Source organism: Anser cygnoides, chromosome 25, assembly GCF_040182565.1.
Source record: "Anser cygnoides isolate HZ-2024a breed goose chromosome 25, Taihu_goose_T2T_genome, whole genome shotgun sequence".
Classification (NCBI taxonomy): domain Eukaryota; kingdom Metazoa; phylum Chordata; class Aves; order Anseriformes; family Anatidae; genus Anser; species Anser cygnoides.
In genome coordinates, this window is record NC_089897.1 from 6,909,509 (window position 1) to 6,937,268 (window position 27,760).

The window sequence follows — 27,760 nt, forward strand, 5'->3', positions numbered from 1 at the left end:
ATTTTAATTAAATATTTGCTTTATTTATACCACTATTTGCTTGTCTTATTTTTACATGTGCATTTCTGCTAGTTTCATATAGCAGTCTATCAATTCATATATGCAGTAATGAACTAATTCTATGGAAAGCTGGCAGAAAAGGTGTTTTGTGTGATTAGAAATTTACTTCAAAAATTACCTGAATAATTCCTTTTAAGGAAAAAAATGTATAACTGTACAATTATAAAGCAATCTTAAAATAGAAATTGCATTTAACTTGGAGAATGTTTTAGTTTATTAACTATTAATACTACTGTTTCTCAAAAGTAAAAGAAGAAGCAGAAAAAGTGGACAAGTTTGAAAAAGAATGCAAACTGGAAGTCAGTATGAAGGAGAAGCAGGTGTGCTTATTATTAAAATCTAATATGTAGAACTTTATTTTTGAAACAAATCTTGTTTCTTTAATATTTGAAGTCCGCTTTAATGAATTGCTGATATATCAAATGAAATAATTGTTTTAAAAGTGCTTGGTTGTTTGTGAAATATTTGTATTTTGGAAGGATGGAAATTGTTATTGCAAATTACCTTTTGGCAGATTGTTCATTCTGTGTTATTTGAATAAAATTTGAATTAGTCTGCTCTATCATAATAAGGGACATGTCTGTGACAGGATATAAAAGCACCACATGAACACTAAACACTTATTCTGTTTTCTGTACATAAGTTTGTCTGTATAAAAGTGACTTGTGCAGAAGCATAAAATTAACAGAACAGTCATCACTCCATATACAGAAAGATACAGTTCATATCTGGTAAGAAAGAAGGTGGAAAGAACACTTAAATGAGTATCAGACCACGGGCTCGTAGAAGAGGTTAGGAATCTGAGACTGGAGTGGGTTTTTTGTAGTGGTGTTGAGGTATCCGTGATGGAAGACTAAATTGACAAAATTAATTGTGATAGAAGTTTTTCGTCTGTAAGCAGAAGACTGAAAAGCAGGGTGTCTACCTGTATATGTTTCCAGGAAGGTGAAGAGCTGTTGTTTTTTTTCTGAGTATGTACATGACTTTGTAGAGAGGTAAGGAGTATTTTGGGACATCAGTAATGAATGAAAAATGAAAAAGATAACACCTGAGTCTGCATTTCTGTCAGATTCTGTTAACTTTAGTGATGTTCTTTTATCTGTAGTCTGTTGGTATTCATGTTCTGATTTTGAACTGAAGAGCTTTTCCATCCCGAGTAATATGACTTGATCAATGTTTGTCTAAGACCTGACCACCTTATTTAACTTGAATGACAGCAAGCAGTATGTATACTAAACATACATGATGCACAAATGAAGTTGAAAATCTGTCTTCTTTTTTAGATTTCATTGTGATACTATTTTAATTTTGTTAGATTTCAGTTCTTACCATACAGAGTGGTGAAAAAGATGATGTAATAAAAGACCTTAAGACTCAGCTGCAGGAATCAAAAAATAAGATTGCAGACTTAGAAGAAGCAAAAAGTAAGAGTCCTTCCTACTATATTAAAATGGTGGTACTTAGGGACATGGTTTAGTGGGTGATACTGGTGGTAGGGGGATGGTTAGACCAAATGATCTTGGAGGTCTTTTCCAACTTCAATGATTCTATGATTCAATGAAAATACATTTGTCTATAGAAGTATGGGAAACAGAATGATGATAATTTCATCCTGTTATTAGTCAGCAGTAGAACCTTGGGACCTTGCAGGTCGTATTCCTGTTTGGAAATGAGCAAGATGCTGCTGATGTGGGAACTGGACTTGTAGTGTACTCTCCTTATGTAAAATACAGGCCCTTATTTCATAATAAAGGTTTTCTTTTTAGGTTTAGGCTACACCCTGTTTTTGTATTGACACGAGAGTTCCATTGCGAGGAACTTTTCTCTTACTTTTCCATAAGCTTTTGGGTGAAAATAGTTATGCTACTAAAAAGGTGTCATATACCCTGTAATTTCTTTTCCATAACAGAAGTGTAGACGGATACACCAGGACATGGTACAACCCTGCCCATATTCTGAGGATTGTTCCATTTCAGTTGGTCTTGTATAGTAAACATGGCAAGACAGTAGTGTTTTTCATGGTTAGTGAGTTGATCTATTTTTCAATCAAGTTAGTAAAGTTTTTCACATCTAATAGTTGCTCAGTAGTCTATAAATAGTAGTATTCTCTGTTCAACAAGACATGTTTCCACATCTTAGCCAAATAACACCCCAGAACGTTACAGTTTTCAAATGGAATCTCGTATTTGCAAATAAGCAAAAGTAAAACTATTTTCAAAGAGTTCTTCTGTTTTAAGGGTGAGTCAGGCAATGAAAGCTTTTGAAGATTACGAGGAGAAAATATATTACTTCAGTTTTGCAAACTTAGAGTCAGGTGCAGCTGAGGAAACTTAGAGCTTTAGAACTAGGTTTTCAGTATTTTAAAAGCCATTTATATTGCAGAATATTTATGGTATGTGATGCAAGTAGCTTTGTTCTGTAGAACTGAGACAATTTTCAGCCTCTCCTTCCCTGGGGAGTGGAAAGGCAGGCTTTATTATAGAATTATAGAGTGGCTTGGGTTGGAAGGGACCTTGAAGATCATCCAACTCCCCTGCCATAGACAGGGATGCATTTAGTAACATTTTTATTCCAGATACATATGAGTGACTGCATTTTGTTAAATTTTATAAATACAAGCAATTTTACATTTTAGGTAGTTACTTAATAAGTTGAATAACCATCTTGGAGGATTTTTTCCTTAACAATTAAGTGAGTACATTAAGTAATTAACTGATAAAATTGTAGGAATATATTTATCCGTAAAACACAAATGCAAGCATATTTTAGTAAATGTTGTTTTTCTTAAATGTAAGTTTTTATCTTTTTGCTTAGGACTGGAAGGGGAAATGTTAAAAGAATCCCAGCTCAATCGAGAGTATTTGAGGGCAGAACTGGAAGAAGCCAAAGTTTCATTGCAAAAAACAGAGGTACAGCTTGTTTATAGTTTTCCAATATAAATATATGAGTAATTGCATAAATAACTGCCGATACTTTTTAGATATGGAACAATTGTAGCTGTTTGTTACAACATGTTTAGAAATGACATAATTGTTTTGTAGGCTACTCAAAAGAGCTTAGAAACTGAACTGCAGACTGCAGTGAAAGCATTAATTCAGGTCACTCAGGAGAAAGAAGCACAGATGGAAGAATGTAAAGAAACTAAGGCTTTGCATACATCCATGATAGAAGAGTTCAAGACTTCTACTTCCAATTTAAAAAGCTTGCTGCAAGAAGAACAAAATAGGTAATTTAAACAGTTTACAATCAAAGAATAATTTTATGGGTAAAATACTAGATTACTGAGCTGCTGGGAATAAAACCTAAACATCTTGTGTGATCTGGTGTAATAACTTTTTGTTTTGAATCAGTAGTAACTCATTCACTCATCATCAATGAGTTTAGCTGTAACCACTTTGGTTTTTATTTTTGTATGTCCTTTGTCCGTCTAGACCTTGAAGATGGTTGTAGAATCATAGAATGGTTTGGGCTGGAAGGGTCCTTAAAGATCATCTAATTCCAACCCTCCTCCCATGGGCAGGGGTAGGGCAGGGATACTTTCCACTAGATATCCCTGCTCATGGCTGCGCTGTTTGATTTTGTGTGGATGCAGTTCTTAACTAATAGAGTGGTCATCTCATTTGGAACTTTAAAGTTCTTTAATAATGAAACATTTAGTGCGGAAGATACTCTTCCTCACATGATAACAGTACTATTTAATACCAATCTTTATTATTCCTGTATTTCAGGCCTTCTGTATTTTTAAAAAATACGTAAATGTCAAAGAACCTATTAGCAACAAAAATTAACCTTTCTAAAAATGGGAATAGAACTGTGGATGTATATTTTAAAACATTATCACAACTGAGTTTTTTAATAAACAGTGATTTGGGGTACCTGGCATCAAGACATCTTCCAAGTAGTTGCAGGCTATGATAAACCCAAGAACAAAGGGAGATGAAATTGAAATTCATATTTTGACACACCAGTCTAAATGCAAAGAATTTAATGTATTTTTTTTAATTATGCTGGTTGATACTGGTCTATGAGAAAGTAAATCTTTGCCCTCTTGATTTTGATAAAGAAGTACAGACATATGTGTGCATATATTTGTTTACTTTTGTCTGCTGTTCAGAAGCTGTAAAAGTGGAATTTGATACATTCGATATATCATATGTATCATATATCACATATCTTTGATATGTCATCTACCTGTGGAAAAGCAATATACTTAAAATGCTTGTGGTAAGACTTTGTCTTACTGTCCATAGACTTTCAAAAGCAGTGCTGTATGCTGAACAACAACAACAAAAATAATTACAATTTTCTTAGATTGAAGAAATATGAAGAAGAGTCAAAACTGCTTACCTTGGAGCTCACAAATAAGTCTGCTGAGCTGGGTAAGATTTATAGAAAGAAGGAAAATGAGCTACATAGTAATAAGAATGTTTTCTTCTGTTTCTTGAAAATAGACTATCCCTGTGTTGTAGCTGTTGCTTGAAAAAATAAATTTACCATAGCCTATACCTGCCAGGACTGCTTAAATTTATTTTTACTCATCCTACTCCCATTTCTTTGGTAGTCATTGTATCTGGCAATAGTCGAACAGCAATGCTGTAGAGACTCAAAAGTAAGACCATACATGCATGGATGCTCCTGGAACTCATTTTGATTTCTCTGCATTATCCCAGTTAAGACTAACAGCAGGCCAGACCAGTTTCAGAGGTAGTGTTAGACTGCTGAACAATAGATTCCAAGAATTACTTCTGTAGCTTGTAGTAGAGACAAACCCACCTGCATTAAGCTTTCCTGCAGACCACTGTCCCTGCGTTGGATGTGGGAACGACACCTACAGTGGTTCGCTATAAATATTGTTTTGATACCCTGTGATTTTTAGATATGCACTCCTTAGCACCCAAACCTTTGGCATTGTTTTCCCACTGTGCAGTATATGTCTATAGCCCTGATATGATAGATGAGAAATATAGTTTGATATATGTATTGAGGGAATCTAACAATAAAGTTGTTCAAAAAATGCTGATAATGTTTCTCTGGAATAAGGTGAGATGTTACCTGCGATGATAATAAGCAAAAATGAGTCTGGTGTTCAGTACTTGCAAAAAATATCAATAATGTTAATGTACACCTAGAAAACACATTTCAAAGTTACTAATAAGTGGTTTCCTTTTTCAGCATATTCAGATTTTTTTCCAGAAAAACACAGATGCATCAATGCCTTGAGACTACTGCTTTGTAAACATTCATACAGTCCACACACTAAGACTTGAAGCCACGGTTGTGGAAAATATAATAGGTTCTAAATTTTATTTCAGATGAATGATTAGATTAGCTTTTCTTCAGATATATATTCATTAATATCTTTCTGTCTCTCTTTTTTTTTTTACTCTATATTCAGATTAAGTGATAATTTGGGTTTTAGTTTATCTTTAAAATATCTAAACTTAATACAACAAGTTTTGAAAACTAGGCACTGTGAAGTGATAAATGCTTTATGTTGTCTTCTATGTATGTAATTTTTTCTGTTCAATTAATTTTACATTGTATGTGCTGTAGAAGAGATGACTAAACTAAAATGTGACAAAGAAATGCAACTTGAAGAGCTGTCAGAAACACTGGTAAATGTTTATTTTATTAGTTTCATGGCATTTACTTTTTATATGTAGTCTCTCTTGCCGTGTAAGTACCTTATATGCCATATAAACACTGTCTAATCTGTCCTACTGTTGCTTTCTTATCTACCTTTTTGACTATTTTGCTGTTTTCTTTGAAGGACTTACTTCTTTCTACTGTCTTGCTTGTTTTATTTTTCCATGTCAAGATTTTTGGTTATTTCCTCCTTCATTCACACCTATTCAAGTGCCACTCTCTATGATAGGGATTTCCTATTTTTATTTATGCCTAGTATTCATTCCTTCCTCATCCTGAACCTTTCTGAAAAATAATTTTGTGTGTGGGTGTGATGAACATTAGCTCACATCTTGTGAACACAGCATATGATACTTAAGCCTGAAGGATTAATTGACACCACTTGGAAAAGGCAGTAGAATTTGTGAAAAGGTTATGCGTGACAAAATGAGGGATCTAATAAGCAATTTCATACATTTCCTAGGTTTCTTACTTCACAAGTCTGTTGCAATTATTTTGCTGTTTGAGAGGTGTTAATTATGGTGAGGTTTCCTCCGTACTGCAGTGTTTAGTATCTAAAAAGCATTGCCTACTATGTTAATACATGTCACTTTTCAGAGAAAACAATTAGGAGTCTGAATCTGGAGGATGGTCTTACGGGTTATAACACCATTTTCCATGTATTCCCATTAGACTGGGTGTTCTTATCTCCTTATAGGGATGTTTCCTGAGGTAATCAGCTCTGATCTATGTGAACTCTACTAAACCTCAACACAGGCCCATTTTGTTATGGAAGTCTGAGTTATATGAAATACACTTCTAATACAGAATGATTTTAGTTATGATCTTGTATTTACTAGTCTAACAGGAAACTACATCAGTTCAAGTAAGGTAGTGTGAAATGAGGTTTGCGTTTACCAAGTGTATTTGTTCCTTATGCATTTAATTTTCTCAACAGTTTCATTAATGTTCTTAAACAGGGTAAAGCTGAGGAACTTCTTGAGAAAAAGAAAGATCTTGACGCAACTGTTGAAAATTTGCAGGAGAGAGGAAAAGAAATGAAAAATATTCTTCAAATTAGAGAGGTCAGAATAAAGGGTGATCCTAACATTTTTCTATAAATAGTTACACTTTATCGCTTGTATATACATAACATAAGAAACTTGATGTAGTTGGGCCAGTAGTCCACCCAGTGTAGTATTCTGCTTCTGAAAATGACAGCAAAAGGTTCTATGCAGTAGAGTAGCCTGGCTATTGTCTCTGGTCCATCCCCCTTACATTCCTACAGTAACTGTATTAAGGATGTTTGAGGACACATCCTTGTCAGTTCTCTTTGTTACCTGTTTATAGACTTACCCATGTCCAATAGTTTCATCAGTTTTTGAACATCTTCATACTATTAGCATCCATAGCCTTCTGTGATAAGAAATTCCAGAAATCCATTATATGCTGTGCTTAAAAAACTAAGTGTACATTGACACACATGCACTCTCTTTCTCCCTGTTATCAACTGCAATGTAAATGTAAATCAACTGCATGCCAGTGTATACACTGTATCACTAGTTATTCAGAGGAAATAGTATTCAAGGCATTAATGTGATGTAGTTTATAATACATAACAAAGCTTGCCTTGTCTTGTAATGACAACCAGTTTCTGAGCAGTTCAGAAGGCTTGTAGAAAGTAGTAGCTTTGTAGTTCAGAATGCATTCAAAATATGTGCTTATACTATCACGTAGGACTGGAATTCTGTGTGTTTTTTGTTTGTTTGTTTTTATATGTAGGTGAATTCAAAAGCTTATGATGTCTGAGGCAACACCGTCTTTATTTAAATGCCCATGGAAAAGTAGTTTTGTCAGTACTTTCGCAGAGCGTAGTTAGACTATAAAATAGGGGACACGTTTAACATTCATATCAGATTTCAAGATTTCACACTACCACACTACACCAGTGTTACGTAAAGATAAAGTCTGGCTAATTTATGGAGTGTCTGTAGCTTTGTTTAATCATAAAGCTTTGTATCATCAGTTCTTTTCTGATAGCTTTCATGATTTGTAATTTACATATGTATACTCACAACGTTTCTTCTTCTGCAGAAAGAAATGCATGATTTGCAAATAGAGCTGACTAGTAAAGTTGAAAAGGAACAGAGTTATATAGAACGACTTACGACACTGAATGCAGATCTTGAACGAGAGGCGTATGATGATTTTTGAAAATATAGTATCGGTTTAATCATTTTTAGTGTTACATAGAAGTTACTTTAATATACAACAAAATGATCTATGATTGTTCTTTAATGAAAATTTTGAATTCATATACACAGCATGACATCCTCTATATATTTATATTAATAATATATTGTAATATATGTATAATTATATATATTATTACATGTTATAATACATATTATTACATATTATAATACAATACAATTACGTATTATAATATATGTACTATATTATAATATATAATTGTCCCATATTTCTGTGACTTAGTTGTGTTAATATGAAGAGAAAATGTTTCTGAAATCATTGTTAACCCTGCTTTGATGCAGATGTCAAACTACATTCTTGCCAACAGCCATTATATTTATACAACAGTTGACTCATTTTTGTTCCTCCTCCTGTTGCCTTTTCACATCACTATGACTCTATATTAAATTTGTTGCAAAGATTGCATTTGCAGGTTCAGGCCTGGACTTTTTTCAGTGTGAAGTAACATTTTATAACAGATAAATTTAATTTAAAAGGAAATTTCAAACTGCACATTCTTATTTCTCTTGACCATTTATTTTAAATTAGGCTAAAGAATGAGCAACTAACAGTGCATATCAACACGCTCTTATTAGAAAAAGAGCAAATGGACCTAGAGAAAAGTAATATAGCTGCAGAACTCAGGAAACTACAAGAAATTCATGAGGTAAGTTGTAAACTTCCAACTGTTCTTAAAGGATAACATTCTTTTTAAAATATAAATCATATGGAAAACTTCAATATCACATAGTTTTGTAGAGTATCTGAACTCTATGTTGTCTTTAAAATACAGTATATGTGCAGTTATCCTTGTGAATATAGCATTTCAAGATACTGCTTAAGATGTCACCTTGAATTTTACTTATTTTATTTATATGTGTATTTATTTAGGGTGATAGAAAAAAAGAAGAAAATACAAAGCAGTTAGTAGACAATCTGGAAGAAACAAATAGCCAACTAAGGCAAGTAAAAATAAATATCAGTGTAAAAAACGGTGTTAAAAGAAGTAGGTTTGCTTCTTTCACAGTTAGTCTAAATGTTGTGTTCATATGTTGCTTTCTGTTATATTTAGATTAATGCTTTTTTATGCATTGTAGTTAAATTATGGGCCTTTCTCTGTACAAAAGCAATTTAGTATTGGTGTTGGCCATGTAGAAGTTTTTACAAGTTAGTACTACCTATTGCTATGATTTTTTTTTGCCATTTCTTCATGTTACATTTAGAGACCTATCCTGTTCTGCATTAACCTCTTAAATGTGAATAAAATGAATATAGAAGTTATGGGTTATGAATTAAATTTGAAAAAGTGAAACTGATTATGTTACATTTTGAAGTTAGTCTTAGTACCCTGACAGGCAGCCTTCGAAATTTCACAGAAGCATTATGCTATTACAGATCAGAATATAAGGGGAACATTTTTTCATACTTACAAAAAGTATGTACAGGTCAGATGTTAACTTAAGTCACTTTGCAAAGTTTAAAGAACAATCCCATTGAACAGCTTATGAAATTCTTATCAATATTAGTTGTAGATAACAATCCAGCTCTTTTTAGGAAAAAAAAAGAATGGATAAATACTAAATAAAGCAGTATTGAAAATAAGTTAATATTCTTAAATATTTACTAATATTTGGTAATTTGGCATTTAGAAATGAACTAGAGTCTTTGAAGGAGAAGATGGCAAAGAAAGGTGAAGAGATTAAAAGCAAACTGGATGAAAGTGAAGAAAATGTATGCCATGTAATATGCTTTATCATTTGAAATATATAACATACATAACGTTACCTGTAGGACATAATCTAAATGTAAAATGTATATAATTTTTTTTATGCAAAGCCCTACCTAGGGATATTATCTCTTCAAACGGTTTTCTTCTTTCAGTGCTTCCATGAATTGAGTCACCATATATACGTATTTTGAGCTCTTCCAGTTTAAAAGACAAGGACATTCACTGGGATGTTTACTCTTTATATGGAAGCTTAAGAGTCCAAATTTGTTATATTTTAGGCAAACATAGAACCTCATTTTATTTATTATTTCCATTTACCCATTTAGTGATGAATAGCATCCAGATTAGCTTTCAGTAAATAATATGAGTTTGAGTTTGAATTTCTTTAAATATCTTTACTTTCATATTGTATTGTCAAAGCACACCTGCTTTTTTAACATCACAGTGGATTTCAAAATTTTATCATAAAATTCAAAGAAGATATTCAGGGCATGAGATAGTTGCTTAATTTATTTAATTTGTTTTTTTAACAAACAAATACAAAATGGGAATAAATCTAATTCTTTTTGACAGAACTGCTTTGAAATTGTAACATAGTAATTAGTAGTAATTCTATGATTATGCACTTTTCTTCTTTAAGATAGTACAAAAGTTCTGATAATGGTTTGACTAGATTTATAATTATAATTCCAGACTAAGAGTATTGAAAATGAAATTTCAAGAAAGGAAAGGCAGTTGAAGATTCTAGACAATAAGGTAAGAAATTTAATTTTTTTGTGGATTGTAGGTAATTTCATACAAGCTAATCTTTTAAATCATGAAGCTACTTTTTTTTTTTCCTCCATAAGCTCAATAACCACTGAAGATCTGGTTAGCTGCTATTAAACTTGATGTCTGTTACTGGGCTAGCAGAATTCTTGTAGTACTGCATGGTCAAAACTTCAGTCGTAATGTGTTGGCATGTGTTTTAGTCCCACTGGAATTAATTGGACCTGTGCAAATGCATATTTAAGAACTTTGACAGTAATGTCTAACGCATTGAGTCATTTTTAAGAGTTTATAAATTAATGTTTGAAATATCTCTTTTAGTTGAATAATTTGAAGAAACAGGTGGAAAATAAAACAAAGTATATTGAAGAGCTGCAACAGGAGGTAAATGCATTTTTTAGAAGTCTCAAATACATAAAACACAGTATTTTGAGGTTACTGTTACTATTCAAAAATTTTTGTCTGGTGTGATTTCTTCAGATACAGCTATGTAAATTAGAACGTTTCCTTTCTTACCTTACCTCTGAGCAAACTAAGGAGTTTGGAATTACTTGGTTTATAAAATTATTCTTACTTTTGTAAAATGCAATTATAGTAAACTTTTTAAAGAGTCTTTAGTAAACTTTTATTATTTTCATTTAGGATATGGTATCATCAATCCATGGTATCACACTTGGCATAATGATTTATTTTAGTTACCGATAATAGAAAAGACTTGTACATAAGGACAAATTGTCAGTAACTGTATTGTAAGAACATACACTTTTTTTTCATGACATCTGTACTTTTTCAGTTGGCAGCACTTGCCCAGAATAAAATCCCTGAATCATCTGCTTAGAATCGATTATTATATCTGTTCTTTCATTATAGCGCAGCACAGGAGTAAATTTATTTATATATAAGCTCTGTAGAACAAAAGCAAGAGGAATGATGCATCTTAGTTTTTCTTCCTATTCTGCACCCTCTTTCCTTATTTTCTGTTGTTGCCCATTAGGAGTCTTTCATAAAGTCATGAAGAGTAAGGAGCAATATTATTAAAGCAGTTGAACACTTTCGTTTGGAAAATTGTTCTAGAACCTGAACTGTACTACAATGAGAAGACATTTATTTGCTTGCTGAAAGCTAGAATTTTGAGGATTCTGACCTACTATATGAGGCTAAATCATTGCATAATACTATTAACTTGTTATAGTGATTGTTTTACTCAATTTTAACAGAACAAGGTGCTGAAAAAGAAAATGACTGCAGAAAGCAAGAAAACAAGTATTTATGAAGGGAAGGTAGGTTTAATTCATATCATGTGTAAGATAAAGGTAAAGCACAAAGACTGAATTTCTAAGTTCCTATGTAATTCATTATAAAACATGTTCAACACATTCTTCATTGCTTTATGGATCTGGGATACAGATTTTACAGAGGTAAGCACGTGATTTTTGGAAGATGCTTCATTTTCTAATAATTGGATATGAGGCTATCAGACGTGTAAGAGAGAGACTTCATGTATCAAGGAGTTAACGTTCCCAATAAGTCCCTTTGTTTTTTGGTTGATAGTATACCGAACATTATTCAGTGATGTCACTCCATTGAAAGAGAAAAACATTAAAAGAAATGCATGTATTATTTACTTTAGGCAGCTCCTTTACTGTGTTCTGCTATTGTTAGCGTAGCAACCACATAACCACCAAGTGATTATATGAAGGTGCTTTATTCAGCGCTGGAAGCCGGGGCAGGTGCCCAAATCTGGCTTCAAGTCCCGTTACTTCCCAGCCGTTATTTATACATACAACATTGCGTCAGGTATACATATTCATTACAGGTTGCAACATCAGCCTCGCTTTTCATTCTAATTAGCTCCCCTCCCCTTTGCACATGCGTGGCGCACTCTGGTGGTCGTCCAGGTGGTCGTCCAGATGAAGTAAGGAGTCTTCCTCTCCGCTGAACTCTTTCACCTTTCTCACTCGACGCATGCTCCCTCCGCTCCTTGGTTCTGCTTCAACTCATTTCATCATCTCCAGGCCCTTATCCAAGGTCAGGTTGTACCTATTCCCTCCCAGGGTTCCCCTTCAACGATTCCTTTAAATGTTCAGTGTACTCCCTAGGTTTCCAGTATACATAGATTACTTGATAATGTAAGTACATTTAATAATATTTAATTATACCGTATGATCCATCACCTGAGAAACATTAATAGAACATCCATTCGATTCTCCCCAACACTAACATTTCCCCCCTTTGAAAATACTTCACTCATACCAAGAGCAAGTATTTTCATTACTATTAAAACATAATTATATACATCCTGTTTACCGGTAACATGCATATTCGGGTTCGGTTCAGGAGACTCATAAGGTTTTCCATACATGATTTCATAGGGACTTACTGACATCCCACTTCTTGGCTTTATTCTAATTCTTAGCAAAGCTATCGGTAAGGCCTGTGGCCACTGTATCTTAGCCTCCTGACAGATTTTGCTTAATTGTCCTTTTAAAGTTTGGTTCATCCTCTCTACCTGACCACTAGATTGAGGCCTCCATGGGGTATGTAAGTTCCAGGTAATTCCCACTAACCTACTAACCTCCTTAACCACATTGGCAATGAAATGTGGTCCCCTGTCTGAAGAAATACCCAACGGTACACCAAATCTAGGGATTATTTCCCGTAGTAACCATTTTACCGTTTCCTTTGCTTGGTTGGTGCGACAGGGAAGGGCCTCCGGCCATCCTGAAAAAGTATCAACCCCTACCAATAGGTATTTATAACCTCTTGCTTTAGGCAGTTCTACGAAGTCTATTTGCCAGTAATCTCCAGGCTCTATCCCAGCTCTAGTTCTTCCCATCTCAGCATGTTTCCTTGCTACCGGGTTATTCTTTAAGCAAAGCTCACATTTTGACATTACTGACTTTGCCATTGTTAACATGTGTACCGAGATGACACCTCGTTTCAAATAGGTCACCATTGCTCCTGCACCCCAGTGACATTCATTATGTTTTATTTGTAAGATTCCTCGCATTACTATAGGAGGCACTATAAGTTGTCCTGTCGCAGTCACATACCAGCCGTCAGGATTCTTCTGGGCCTTCATCAAATTTGCAAGTCTCTCATCTTCTGCTGAATACTTTGGGTTTTTAGGTAATTTGAAACAAGAGAGGCCTACCTTCGATGGAATTAGAGCCATTACTTTCCGTACTTCACGCGTGACCTTCCGGGCCGTCAAATCTGCCAATCTGTTACCTTCTGCAATCTCTGACATCCCTCCTTGATGAGCTTTACAATGCATTATGGCCACCTGTTGGGGTTTCTGTACAGCTGTTATTAATTTCAATATTTCTTCCTGATATTTTATATTAGTCCCTTATGAGGATAGCATTCCCCTTTCTTTCCATAATGCCCCATGTACGTGGACTACCCCGAATGCATATTTTGAATCTGTCCAAATATTCACATTCTTACCCTCGCTTAGTTCCAGGGCCCGCGTCAGGGCGACTATTTCTGCTCGTTGGGCTGAAGTCCCCGGAGGTAGGGAATTTGCCTCAATCACTACCTTTGATGTAGTTACTGCGTATCCTGCATAACGAGTCCCATTTTCCACAAAGCTGCTTCCATCCGTGAAAAGTTCCCAATCTGGTCTCTCCAGAGGCTGATCTTTTAAGTCTGTTCTGCTGGCATAGGTATGTTCGATGATCTCCACGCAATCATGACTGAGGTCTCCTTCCCCCGTAGTTGTTCCTAGAAACACTGCTGGGTTCAATAAGTTAGTAGTTCTTAAGATTACATCATCTTGCTCAGTTAGTATAGCTTGATATTTCATCATTCGGCTGGGCGATAGCCAATGGCCCCCCCTTTTGCCTGTATTAAAAGGACTGTGGCTGCCACGGCCCTTAAACACGAGGGCCATCCGGCGCTTACCGCATCCAATTGTTTAGAAAAATACCCCACAGGTCTTTTCCAGCTCCCAAGTCGCTGGGTCAGTACTCCTAATGCCAATCGTTGTCTCTCATGCACAAACAGCTGAAAGTCCTTTGATAAGTCCGGCAAGCCCAAGGCAGGCACCTTTATCAGGGCTTCTTTTAATTTCTTAAAGGCCTCTTGTTGTGGCTTTCCCCAGGTAAATGTACAGGCCTTTTGGGTTTCATAGAGGGGCTTTGCTATGAGTCCATAGTCTATTACCCACAATCTACACCACCCGGCCATACCTAGGAAAGCCCGTAGTTCGTGCAGATTTCGCGGCTCGGGGATTTCACAAATAGCTTGTATTCGGTTAACTCCCAATTTTCTTTGTCCTTGAGAAATTTCACATCCCAAATAAATTACTGTTGTGCACGCGATTTGTGCCTTTTGTTTAGAAACCTTGTACCCATTTAGTCCCAATTGATTCAAAATATCAACAGTTACCTGAATACATTCTGACTCTCCTTCGGTAGCTATTAATATATCGTCCACATATTGTAACAGCAGGTATCGATCCTTTGGTACCTGAATTTGTCCTTGGTTAATCCAGTCTTCTATTTCTTTAGCTAGTTGACTGCCGAAGAGGGTCGGGCTATTCTTGAATCCTTGAGGCAACCTTGTCCAGGTTAGTTGCATCTTTCGTCCGTTCCGTGGATTTTCCCATTCAAAAGCAAAAAGTTTTCTACTATCTTTGTCAATGGGTATGCAGAAGAAGGCATCTTTTAAATCAATTACAGTAAACCACTTATATTTTTCTTTTACAGATGTTAACAATGTATAAGGATTAGCCACCACTGGGTGAATATCTTTTGTTATTTCGTTTATTGCCCTAAGGTCCTGCACTAGCCTGTATTCCCCATTAGGTTTCTTTACTGGGAAAATTGGGGTATTATATTCAGATTTGCATTCCTCCAGAATGTGGTAGCTAAGAAATTTATCTATAATCTTTACTATTCCTAGCCTAGCTTCTAGCTTCAATGGGTACTGTTTAATCCGTACCGGTCGGGCCCCTTCCTTAAGTTCAATTTTTACTGGCTGGGCTACTTTTGATTTTCCAGGCACGTCCGTTTCCCAAATTGCAGGCATTACTGCATTTTCTACCTCTTTTGGGATATGAGGAACAGCCTTCTCTTTAATCATTAATATTTGTCCCACTTTTGATTCCGGGATTCTCATAATCAATTCTCCATCTTCAAACATTATAGTTTAGTTAGCAAATCCCGTCCCAAAAGAGGAATAGGGCATTCTGGTACATATAAAAATTCATGCGTAATTTCTTTACCTCCAAACTGTAAATCAAGGGGTTGTAAGAACGGCCGTATTTCCTCCTTCCCAGTGGCACCTACAATAGTAGTTTTCCTTTCCCCTATCTTACCACTTAATCTATTGAGTACTGAATATGTGGCCCCTGTATCAATTAAAAATTTTACTTCCTTATTTCCTATTTGAATTTTTTTACCAAGGGCTCTTTAGTTTCTTTCAATCTCTCTAAAAAGGCGGAAGGTGATTCCGCTTTTTCTTGCCTGACATTATACAATTTTGACCAATTTATGGTCCGGGGCATGGCATTCTGTACCCCGATTTGTACCCAATCTTGATATCTCTTCAGCCTCCTTATTCCATCCCCTGTGTTATAATCCCATTGGGGATCCTCGGTGGGGAAGTTTTGATCTAGATTTCCAAGCACTAATCCATTACGTATATCTTCTCGGGCTCTCTCTCTGGCTGCCCGTAATACCATGTCCTTTTCTGTTGAATCCATCAAAGTATCCAGGATCACCTGGAGATCATCCCAATCGGGATTTTGGGTTTTAATTATCATTTTCATTATCCTAGCTACTTTATCTGGGTTTTCCCTGTAGGTGCCGGCTGCTTGCTTCCATATCATTAAATCCCCAGCTGAAAAAGGCACCTTGACATATACCGGTCCTTCTGTCCCCACTCCTTGCCTGAGGAGAGCGATTATTTTCCCTCCCTGTTCGTTTATAGTTTCTCCTGCCCTTCGCTGTTGCCGGGTCCTATGTGACACGGGGAGACTAAAATCGGGGATTCTCCATCACTACTGCTATCTTCCTTTTCTCTTTTCCCTCCCTGTCCTGGCTCTTCCGGCGGAGCCGACGGCGCAACTTCCAGATCAATATTTCCATTATTCATTTCCCATAATACTTATTATTCTCTATTGCCTGATGCTGTATACAGCGTCCCTCCTTAGTACATGCACAACAACGTTCCTCAGTTTAAACTTCAAGCACCATTATTCCACAAGCATGCTGCCATTCAGGCTTTCGGCGCAAATAAAAGAATAATTCCACATACGGCAGTTCATCATATTTTCCTTCCCACTTACAAAATAGCATTAATTGTAAAATTGTATTATATTGCAATGTTCCATTCTCAGGCCAAGTTTCTTGGTCCTCTAGTTTATACTGTGGCCACCAAATATTACAATAATCAATCAGCTTTCCTTTCCGCATTTCTTGACCAAAACCTCCCTCTTTCCAGTGTGCTAGCAAACACCCCAGCGGGGATGTCCGCGGGATAGGTACATCTTTTCCCAGAATTTCTTTAATCTTTTTCATTTTGAGCTTATGATACGGACCCAAAAGCTGCCGGAGCAGCAACACACTCTCCCGAAAGCTGCCGGAGCAGCAACACACTCCCCCGAAAGCTGCCGGAGCAGCAACACACTCTCCCGAAAGCTGCCGGAGCAGCAACACACTCTCCCGAAAGCTGCCGGAGCAGCAACACACTCTCCCGAAAGCTGCCGGAGCAGCAACACACTCTCCCGAAAGCTGCTGGAGCAACACACTCTCCCGAAAGCTGCCGGAGCAACAACACACTCTCCCGAAAGCTGCTGGAGCAACACACTCTCCCGAAAGCTGCTGGAGCAACACACTCTCCCGAAAGCTGCTGGAGCAACACACTCTCCCGAAAGCTGCCGGAGCAACAACACACTCTCCCGAAAGCTGCTGGAGCAACACACTCTCCCGAAAGCTGCCGGAGCAACAACACACTCTCCCGAAAGCTGCTGGAGCAACACACTCTCCCGAAAGCTGCTGGAGCAACACACTCTCCCGAAAGCTGCAGCAACACACTCTCCCGAAAGCTGCTGGAGCAACACACTCTCCCGAAAGCTGCTGGAGCAACACACTCTCCCGAAAGCTGCTGGAGCAACACACTCTCCCGAAAGCTGCCGGAGCAACAACACACTCTCCCGAAAGCTGCTGGAGCAGCAGTGTGCTTTCGCAAAAGCTGCCGGAGCAGCAGCGTGCTTTCGCAAAAGCTGCCGGAGCAGCAGCAGCACGCTTTCTACATACCAATAATACCTGGTGCTGACCCTTCAGCACAAACCAATACAGTTACCAATGCCGAACCTGCAGAGCTTTCGCTCTGTCTAACGGACGGCGCCTAGGCTTACCCCGGGAGCTCCCTGCCCAACCGAGCGTGGCTTTCGCCGCGTCTGACCGGCAGGCTTTCCCAACCAAATCGGTACCGAATACCCAAAGTTGAAAGCACCTTTGCTTACCACTCCAGTGGTACGTCGTGAGCAGCGGAGGTCGGTCGTGGTCGACTGCTCCCCGAGAATCCCTCGGTGCCGGCTGGAGCGAAACCGAGACACGATCCGCCTCAGCAGTGCCCACGCTGTCCCATCTGGGTCGCCAAAATGTTAGCGTAGCAACCACATAACCACCAAGTGATTATATGAAGGTGCTTTATTCAGCGCTGGAAGCCGGGGCAGGTGCCCAAATCTGGCTTCAAGTCCCGTTACTTCCCAGCCGTTATTTATACATACAACATTGCGTCAGGTATACATATTCATTACAGGTTGCAACATCAGCCTCGCTTTTCATTCTAATTAGCTCCCCTCCCCTTTGCACATGCGTGGCGCACTCTGGTGGTCGTCCAGGTGGTCGTCCAGATGAAGTAAGGAGTCTTCCTCTCCGCTGAACTCTTTCACCTTTCTCACTCGACGCATGCTCCCTCCGCTCCTTGGTTCTGCTTCAACTCATTTCATCATCTCCAGGCCCTTATCCAAGGTCAGGTTGTACCTATTCCCTCCCAGGGTTCCCCTTCAACGATTCCTTTAAATGTTCAGTGTACTCCCTAGGTTTCCAGTATACATAGATTACTTGATAATGTAAGTACATTTAATAATATTTAATTATACCGTATGATCCATCACCTGAGAAACATTAATAGAACATCCATTCGATTCTCCCCAACACTAACACTATGGTAAGTCCTTTATTTGAATATTAGAATATTGTGTCCACTTTTGGGTACTTCAGGAAAGATGGGGACTGTTTGAGGGTATTCTCATGAGAAACTTAAAGGACGAACTAATCAAAATAAATACTTGGTAGGAAAACACATCATAAAAATGTTAAAATCTTAAATGGATTTGCAAGGCAGGAAATAAAATCTCCATCTCAATATTTTTTAAGAATACACAGCATTTAGAGTGGCTGCTCAGGAACAGGCTTTTCCTATTTTTTTCATACCAAATTCTTATTAATATCAGCAGCTAAAAGGAGTTTCTCCTTTTTTAGAATTAAATAAAATTCTGAAAATAAATTATTTATAAATAATCTGTTTCTTCATTTCACAATTTGAAAGATTTAATCATAAACATAATACAGTCCTACTCCCAGATCTTAGGAGACTATTAATTATGCTTCATTTTCTTACCTTGCATTCCATGCCAGCAATACTAAAGGGCTCTTTGTACAAAAGGCAGAATACTGTCAGATCATTAACGGGTTATTCCTTTATATCTTAATGATTCTTTGTGATTCACTTGCTCTAGTTTTAGGACTGCTTTATTGACAGTGATGCACAGAACTGCTATTATGGGCTGCCTTCCCTTTTCTGGTGTTGCTGTAGTTTCTAACTACCTTCAGACCAAAGTTCAACTCTATGATAAAAAAAACGAACATTAAATAGGAAACAGTACAGTCACATACCTGAAGAGTACAGAGTGGCTCAACTTGAAAATAAGATGAAAAATAAAGTCATTGACATATTTATTTTTGAACAAGTAACAGCAATAATTCTCCATTCTCAAAAGGTGAATAAACTACAGCTAGAGATGGAAAATATGAAAAATCAACATAAGGAAACAGTTGACATGTATAAAAGAGAAATTGAAGCAAAAAGAGTAACTGAAAATAAATTGCTTGAAGAGGTGAGAGTTGTTAATTTTTACTGCAACTTTTAGTTAGTTTTTGATGTAAGATAATTTATCAATTCTTGTTATATTTTATGAAGCTATACCAGCGAGATTCCTTGCACTTACATCGCAGTCTTGTAAACATAAATGGAACTTCTTGTGTATGCCTGTGAGCAAAGCTTTAGAATAATAGATTCTTTAGGTTGAAGCATTTGTATGTGTCTTTAAAAATAAGAACCTAAATAAAAAATCTTTTGTCAGGATATTGTCCCTAGAAATTCTATTCTTGGTATAAGTACAGAATAAGAAAAAAAAAATTATAACTTTTCTCGTATTAGTGTTTTCCTGCCCACACTTTCTTGATGATAATATCAAAAGGGCGGAGTGCTTGAAATGGCCTTCTGGTTCAAAATGGCACTTATCTGCCTTGGAAGAATGGAGGTACTTTTAATCTAGATTTTAGTTGCCCATTTTAACGAAGTGTATAAAAGATGCAGGATTTGAAAAGGATCTTGAAAGCAAATGAAGACAACACTAAATGAGACTATATAGATTGTACACACAGAGGTGGGAAGAAATGTAACTAAGATTTTTTTAATATGTTATTCTTAGTTGTTCATGAATTAAAAGAAAGTTGATACTAACAGGTAGAAAAGATGAAGTTACTTGCTGATGAAGCAACAATAACACAGAGAGAAATGGACATCCGATGTCAACACAAGATAACTGAAATGATGGCACTTATGGAAAAGCACAAAGTAAGATTTCTAATGTGTGATAGATACTATGATAAATAAAAACCTTTCAAAACCAGAATTTACAAATTAGAAAGTGAAACTTGGTAATAAAGACCTGAGTCTAGGATGATGAGGTTTAACACACTTGACTTTTCATCATCTAAAAGTAAATTCACCTTCATATTTTGAAAGCATGTTTACTGGCAGATAAATTCAATTTATATAAATTTTTGGGAATCTTAACATGATGTGAACTAGTAGCACCTTAGAATTCCCAGTAATTTTTAAGGTAAGACGTGGTGGTGGCACTGGCCTTTTGAAGATGTCTTGTAGGCTGCATTTTTTTTCATAGTATCATATTTGGAGACTGAAAAAAAGGAGCACGTAGGTTTTTGTGCTTTGCAGGTTTTTTTTTTAATATTCTGACTTCATTTGATACTGTCCTAATGTAATGTTTTTCAATATCAATTTGGGCCTCTTTTTATGAGGAGATTCTTTAGTGAACTTCAGCAGTATAACTTATTTTTGTCATTTTCTACTGTGTTTTGCAGTAGAATTAGCAGATAACGTGCATAATGCTGCCTAGAAATAAAACACTATTGCCCCACAAAATAACACTGCTTGTGTATTGTCTGTTGTACAGTTTCTGCAGAAGTGTCCATGTTTGTTCATAGTGCTTTCTGAAGCTCCAGAAGAGCTTTATTTCAAAAAAATGAGTAATGTCTTAAGACTAGATAGATCTATAATTGTAACATTTAGTCAAATAACTTTTTTTTTTATTTTTAACACAGCATGAATATGATAAAATGGTTGAAGAAAAAGATACAGAGTTAAAACTATGTAAGATAAAAGAGCAAGAGCAGTTGTCATTGAAAAGAACTTTGGTAAGGCATACTCTTGAGCACTGAATAACTAAACGGAGGGGTTGCTGTCCTAAAAGGGGAATATAATTATAAATGTAATATTAGATTTTTTCCTATTTATTGCTCCTTGTTTTTTAAGTATCTGATTTAGTGTGACTGAACAATAAGGAACAACTCACCAATTTATGTGTACTATATTTTCTTACAGATTTCAATATGTACATTAAAATACTAATTTTCTAGAGCTTACTTAAAGTAGCTGTGCTTCTCTGTCTACTTTTTCTAATAGTGCATTATGTTCTAACATCACTGTCTGCTTACAAAATTTTAGCATTAAACACTTTGATTTTTTTATCCCCTTCTGACAAGTATTTTTAGTTCTTGCTTTGAACAGTTGTGGCCAAGTAACTCTTAGTAGTACTTCAGCTCTTTTTAAAAGAAACAAAACTTCAACTCTAGAGTTGTATCACTTTTTTTTTTTTTTTCCTTTCTGGGAGCCTTAGCTTTGAGAAATGTTCCGAGAGTCAACAACCCCTCAAGACTTTTATGAAAGTGTAGTTTTATAACAGCTATTTAAAATGTAGTATTTTTCTAACGTTTACCTTCACAGAATAATTCTTTACAGCGTGGTTTTATTAGACTTTTTTTATAGAAGGTGTGACACATCAAGCCAATATTTTTTTTATTCTTTTGAATTTATTTTTATATGATGAAAAATCAACTTCTTTGATCATGTGTTATTTTAGTGATTGAGTTATCTCTAAAAGTGAATTGTAAATGTCACTCAGCATAGTAACTTTATGGTTAAATTAGCTCTATTGAACAAATGGAATTTTCTTTTGTTTATAATGAATATGAAATAATGTCTCATTTGGACGATTTTCTTTTTTCCAGATTAAGCATAGCTAACCCTTTCCATTGGTTTCTTCTAATTGGTTTTAGGAAAGCGAACTGTCATGTTTGAAAAGTGAACTGTCATCCCTTAAGGAGCAGCTTAAAGTAGAAATTGAAGAGAAGGTATATTTATATATTTAAGGTAGCAGTGTGGGTGACATGTTTGGCCTGGTCATACGCACTATAACAGTGATAACTGTGAAATGAGTTTCTGATTCTAGGTCTTACTGTCTTGAAATGAGAACTTGATGCTCCCTGAAGTCATTATGTATAATTTCTGGTGGTAGTGAATGTTTTACATTACTCCTGAGTAGGTAAGTGTGAGGGGAGCAAGGAGAGATTAAAACCACAAGAAGACCTGTTAATGCTTGCAGGGATAATGCTAAGAAAGCCAAGGCCAATCTTGATATAAAACTGACAATAGACATGAAGGGCAGCAAGAAAGGCTTCTACAGGACCTGCTGCTGAATGTGGCAGGAATTCTGGTAACAAACGACATGGAAAAAGGCTATGGTACTCAGTGGGACCTGGAAAATCAGGAACAAGGTAGACTTACCCTTGGTGGAGGAGGATCAGATTAGGGAATCTTTAAACAAACTAGCCAAATGTAAGTCCATGGGACCTGGTGGGATACACCCCTAGGTGCTGAGGGAGCTGGCCAGTATCATTTTGTAATGGCCACTCTCAATTATCTTTGAAATGTCATGGTGACTAGGGGTGGGTCCTGAGGAGATGAAAAAAAACAAATTTCATTCTTATCTTCAAGAAGGGCAAGACAGAGGATCTGGTGAACTATAGGCTGGTCAACCCTACCTCAATCCCTGGGAAGGTGATTGAACAAATAATCCTGGAAACTATTTCCAAACATATGAAGGACAAGGTGATTGGGAGTAGTCAGTATGGATTTATGTGAAGGGGGAATCTTGCTTAACCGACCTGATTGCCTTCTGTGGTGAGATGACTGGCTAGGAAGATGAGAACACTGGGAGTTCTTTATCTCAAGCTTAGTAAGGCTTTGGCACTGTCTCCCACAACATCTCCACAGGCAAAATGATAAAGTTTAGGCTGGATAAGTGGACAGTAAGGTAGACTGAAAACTGGGTTAACTGCTGGGCTCAAGGGACTACGATCAGTATGGTACAAAGTCCAACTGGAGGCCAGTCACTAATGATGTACCATAGGGGTTGATACTGGGTCCAATACTGCTTAATACCTTCATTAATGACGTAGGTGATGGGACAGAATTTATCCCCAGTTAGTTTGCAGATGATGCAAAACTGGGAGGTTTGATAGAGCGGATGATTTCAGAGGGATCTGGATAAATGGCTGAACAGGAATCTGATGAAGTTTTTAACAAAGGGAAATATGAAATCCTGCACGAAGGATACAATAACTCTTAGAACCAGTACAGGCTGGGGGCTGACCAACTGGAAAGCAGCTTTGCAGGAAAAGCCTTGGGGTTCTGGTGGACAGGTTGAACATGAGACAGGATGTGCCCTTGTGGTAAAGAAAGGTCAAGGGAGGTGATCTTTTTACTATATTCAGCACCGGTGAGACCACATTTAAAGCACTATTTCCAGTTGTGGGCTGTCCAGTACAAGAAAGATATGGACGTACTAAAGCAAGTCCAGCAAAAGGCCATGAAGATGATTAACAGATCGCAGCATCTGACGTAGAAAAAAGGACTGAGAGAGTTGGGATTGTTTAGCTTCAAGAAGACAAATTTCAGGGGCATATTATCAGTGTGTGTAAGTACCTGGGGGTGGGGGAGGAGGCAAAGAACATGGAGCCAGATGTTTCTCAGTGGTATCTATTGAAAGGACAAGAAACAATAGAAACAAAATGAAGTACAAAAAATTCCATTCAAACCCAAGAAAAAAAACTTTTACTGTAACAGTAATAGAATATAGGAGCAGGTTGCCCAGGGAGGCTGTGGAGTCTTGGAGATGCTCAAAACCCAGCTGGACACTGTTGTGAGCAACCTACTCTAGTACACTGCTGTGCGCAGGGATGTTAAACCAGAGGATCTCTGGGTCCATTCCAACCTTAACTATTCTGTGACTCTGTGATTTTGTGACTGCTATATAGTATTCTTCAGCTAGCAAGAGAAATGCGAAATAGAATTAAAAAGTCAGTGAAGGAACACTAACCTCAATAAACAAAAATGTTTCTGTTTACCTGAGTGAAATAATAACTAGAAAATAAAACATTTACTACCTATCCCACAACTCTCTTTTGGAGAATTTTGCGAAAGAAACCCTCCAAAATATGGTTCCTGAAAATGAAAAGAAGCACAAAGTAGTTTTAATGTTATCGTTAAATAATTTTAAAAATTGGTAATATGTACATAAGCAATCTAGATTAAGTTCTATGATAAATAATACACGCTGGCCAAAAGACATTGAAATGCTTTTAATTTAAACCTTTTTTAATTTTAGAAAACACAGACTCATTTTACTGAGATACCTAAACCTCATTTAGATCTGGACTGTACATCTATTAATGTAAAAAAAATATTGCCTCAAAATATTCCTGTAAAAGTCAACATGACGGAAAGTAAAAAAACATCTCCTCCAGCACCTGCAAAAAGTCCCATGGGTAGTCGATTATTAAAGGTTTGTAACTCATGATAGTGAATTGTTCTTGTTTTATTTTTCCTACTATTTATTTCTCTATTTAACTTCTACTAAAAAAAATCTATTTAAGTAAAAACAATCTTATTCTTGATGTCACTCATTATCAGTGTCTTTCTGAAAACTTTTTCCTGCAAGCTTGTTTGTTTGCATTTTCATAAATGTTGGCTATAGTATGTACATAGTGACTACAGTTCAAAATAACAAATGAATTTCTTTAGATGAGCTTAAAGAGATTAGATATAGTGTGCCATAAAACTCAGTTCTTCCACGGAAGAACTTTTTTTTTAATTGATTTGTTTGGATCTTTGTTTCATGCTTTGAATGGAAAGATAATTGTTAAACAGTATCTCTCTGTTGTCTGCCTGGATATTCTGTCTGTTTAGTTTTTGATTCCATAATTACCATTGAAAATGTAATTTTAAATGCCATCTTTTTCTTTTGCAGACATATATTGTAAAGACTCCCCCAGTACATAAAATGCAAAGTGAAAGCACAAATCTGCTTTCAGAACAGAGGAAAAAGCAAAAAGTGCTTCTGCAGCTGGATGCTCAGTCAGACAGCTCTGAACATAGTGACCTCCTGGTAAAAATCTGAGAACAAATAGCATGGTTAATAATTCTTTATGCACACTAACGTATCTAAGAATGTAAATAAGGCATGTGGGCTTCTGTATACAAATCTATTTATGAGTGATTTCTTATATAATTGGTTCTTTCTGGAAATGTATTTGTATGTACATAATTAGTAACTTTATGACAGAATACTGCAATATAAAAATATATATTCAGTTTTATAATGAATTTTTACATTGTTTTTATTGGAACTGTTGAGGTTTCATAGTGATATCTTAACTTTCTTTTTCATACTGCAGTATTCCTAAGGGGAAAGAAAAGAGATTTCTGAATATAATATAATTAACTTTTATTTTTAATTTAAGAGCATAGTTTCAGAGGAAGAAATGTTTAAAAAATTATACAAAGATTATCCACAAGCTTCACAATTATATGCCATGACACCAAAAAAGGTATGTTACCTTTTCTTCACATCAAAATGAACAGTAGATCAAATTTGTTTTAGAAACTAATGGATGGCTTTATTTTTTCTTCTTAGAAACCGACTACATCAAACCTGAAAGCTCCAGGCTCTGCACTGAAACTTACAACTGTGAGAAAAATGAGAGAGGCTGGATGGACTGCAGTTTCCAAAATGGACAGGAAAAGAAAAATTAAAGAAGCTGAAAAACTCTTTACTTAAAATAAAAAAATGACTAGTGCCCAGCATTATTTGATTAGTGCAACCACAGTGTTATTATTCTTTGAGAGTTAGTACGTTGTTGCATTTTTCTGTTTTGTTCAGTATGTTTAATACTGCATTAGATAAACCTTATAGACATAGAACTACTGCAATCTGTTGAGCATTTTAAACATTTCATTCACTATACTATAAAAAGTCTTTTTTGAAATTAGTCCAAATATGAAGAAAGCTGTTTCAAAAAAAATAAATCTGGCATTAGAAGTACTGGCTGTAACAAACTTCAGTTCTGTTATGTAAAATTTGCTGTTTTTCTCAACGTATGATTAACAAAAGGATATTATTTAGTAAATGAAACGCTGAAGCTGCTAAAATGCATGCATTTTAATGTGAAACTGTCTTTTTCTTTCATTGTAAATGTCAGAACTGTCTTTTTAGACTGTTTTGTTTGCAATAGCTACTACTTTGGTATGTTAGAACAGTTTTGGAACTTTTAAAATTGGATTTTCAATAGTATTATGGATTTTCAATAGTATTACGTAGGTATAAGATTTCAGCTTCATTAGGAACAAAATATGTACACACATTTTAAGATTGTAAACACAGTAGTAAGATGTCATTAAATTGTTAATTTGAAGCATAAACTGTGGAACCATATGTTGTTGCTTTATTTATTAGAACACGTATATAAATCACCAGACAGCTTTCCTAAGATCTAACAGCTTCTGTCATGTAAGCATAAGAATAGAGTAACATATATTTCTGCATTAATCTTTAATTAATCTTGGTTCCACAACAACAAAAACCTGCTTCAGAGCCTAAGGATAACAAGAAAACTGCAGGTACATCTTAAAAATAGTAAGAAAAATAAAAATCCTGGATTCATCTGAAGTTGGTAGCAAAACATGTATTCCATTAGTTTTGTGCAGCAGTTTTATGTATCGGCTAGTATTTCAGGTTCCTTCTGACTTACCTGTTGAGCAGTGATATTCATAATATTTTTTATGTATTCAATTCATATTAAATTATTTACTGATAAGTATTTTCCAAAGATCTGAAACAATGTACTGTTTTTTCCCTCCATGTTTGGAAATTGAATGTGCTGTGCAAGAAGATTTTCTGAGAAACTAGAATGACGTTTCCTGCTGGAAATGTATTTCATACATTTGCAGAATACTGATTTTATGATGTATCTACTTGAACAGTGTAAATTAGACCAAACAAAGAACAGTTGCTTATAAAACACAAGTTTCAGATGTCTGTTCTTTTCAAAAAAGATTATTTTACAAGAAGTAGTGTAAAATAATCCCTTTAAGCCTCTCACATGTACATTATTTATCATGTACATAGAATGTCATTGAAAGTCAGTTATTCTTCAATTCAGTTGGGGATGTCACTCACTAATCTCTCTTTACCTACTTAGCAGGAAAAAGAAAATGTACGCAAGGAAACACAACATGTATGTGCCACGTGTCATTTATTTTAATAGGGGTTGGTGTTTTATACAAGATCTAAATACCCGTCAAAGTTTGTTACTTCATTTCAAGATGGCACATTTCTAATTTTGACTGTTGCTATTGTTAACTTCAACAGATATGCAGATTTGACTCCTAAGGTAGTTACAGAGTAATCAAAAATAAAAAAGTCAAGTTATTTCAAAGTATAAGAGACTTCTGCCTAGTGTTCTCAGCTGTGGCTCACGTATAGATCAGTAAGTTATAATTTTGCAATATTCAAGTTAAGATCCAAAATCCACATCAAGCTTAGCTTACACACATTCATAACTTTGCTCATTCCAGAAAATGTGGTTTGAATGACTTCCTGTG

At 35.9% G+C, this 27,760-nt stretch overlaps 1 protein-coding gene across 11 annotated transcripts in view; it reads left to right on the forward strand.

Annotated features, from left to right (window-relative positions):
• The window catches only part of SYCP1 (synaptonemal complex protein 1), a 34,091-nt gene extending 7,505 nt beyond the window's left edge, over positions 1 to 26,586 (forward strand). For 5 of the 11 annotated variants that reach the window (XM_048071139.2, XM_048071142.2, XM_048071144.2 and 2 more), the window contains 22 exons: positions 307 to 380; positions 1,376 to 1,484; positions 2,875 to 2,969; positions 3,102 to 3,286; positions 4,372 to 4,439; positions 5,614 to 5,675; positions 6,666 to 6,770; positions 7,780 to 7,883; positions 8,488 to 8,605; positions 8,830 to 8,900; positions 9,588 to 9,678; positions 10,361 to 10,423; positions 10,757 to 10,819; positions 11,653 to 11,715; positions 19,452 to 19,568; positions 20,201 to 20,311; positions 21,082 to 21,174; positions 22,096 to 22,170; positions 24,486 to 24,662; positions 25,128 to 25,265; positions 25,621 to 25,707; positions 25,794 to 26,586. In XM_048071139.2, the coding sequence (XP_047927096.1) occupies positions 307 to 380; positions 1,376 to 1,484; positions 2,875 to 2,969; positions 3,102 to 3,286; positions 4,372 to 4,439; positions 5,614 to 5,675; positions 6,666 to 6,770; positions 7,780 to 7,883; positions 8,488 to 8,605; positions 8,830 to 8,900; positions 9,588 to 9,678; positions 10,361 to 10,423; positions 10,757 to 10,819; positions 11,653 to 11,715; positions 19,452 to 19,568; positions 20,201 to 20,311; positions 21,082 to 21,174; positions 22,096 to 22,170; positions 24,486 to 24,662; positions 25,128 to 25,265; positions 25,621 to 25,707; positions 25,794 to 25,937 (2,213 nt within the window). In that variant the 3' untranslated portion in view covers positions 25,938 to 26,586. Of the gene's footprint in view, positions 1 to 306; positions 381 to 1,375; positions 1,485 to 2,874; positions 2,970 to 3,101; positions 3,287 to 4,371; positions 4,440 to 5,613; positions 5,676 to 6,665; positions 6,771 to 7,779; positions 7,884 to 8,487; positions 8,606 to 8,829; positions 8,901 to 9,587; positions 9,679 to 10,360; positions 10,424 to 10,756; positions 10,820 to 11,652; positions 11,716 to 19,451; positions 19,569 to 20,200; positions 20,312 to 21,081; positions 21,175 to 22,095; positions 22,171 to 24,485; positions 24,663 to 25,127; positions 25,292 to 25,620; positions 25,708 to 25,793 lie in introns of all 11 variants that reach the window. The other 6 variants (XR_007165904.2, XM_048071140.2, XM_048071143.2 and 3 more) reach the window with 6 other exon arrangements.
• The last annotated feature ends 1,174 nt before the right edge of the window (positions 26,587 to 27,760 follow it).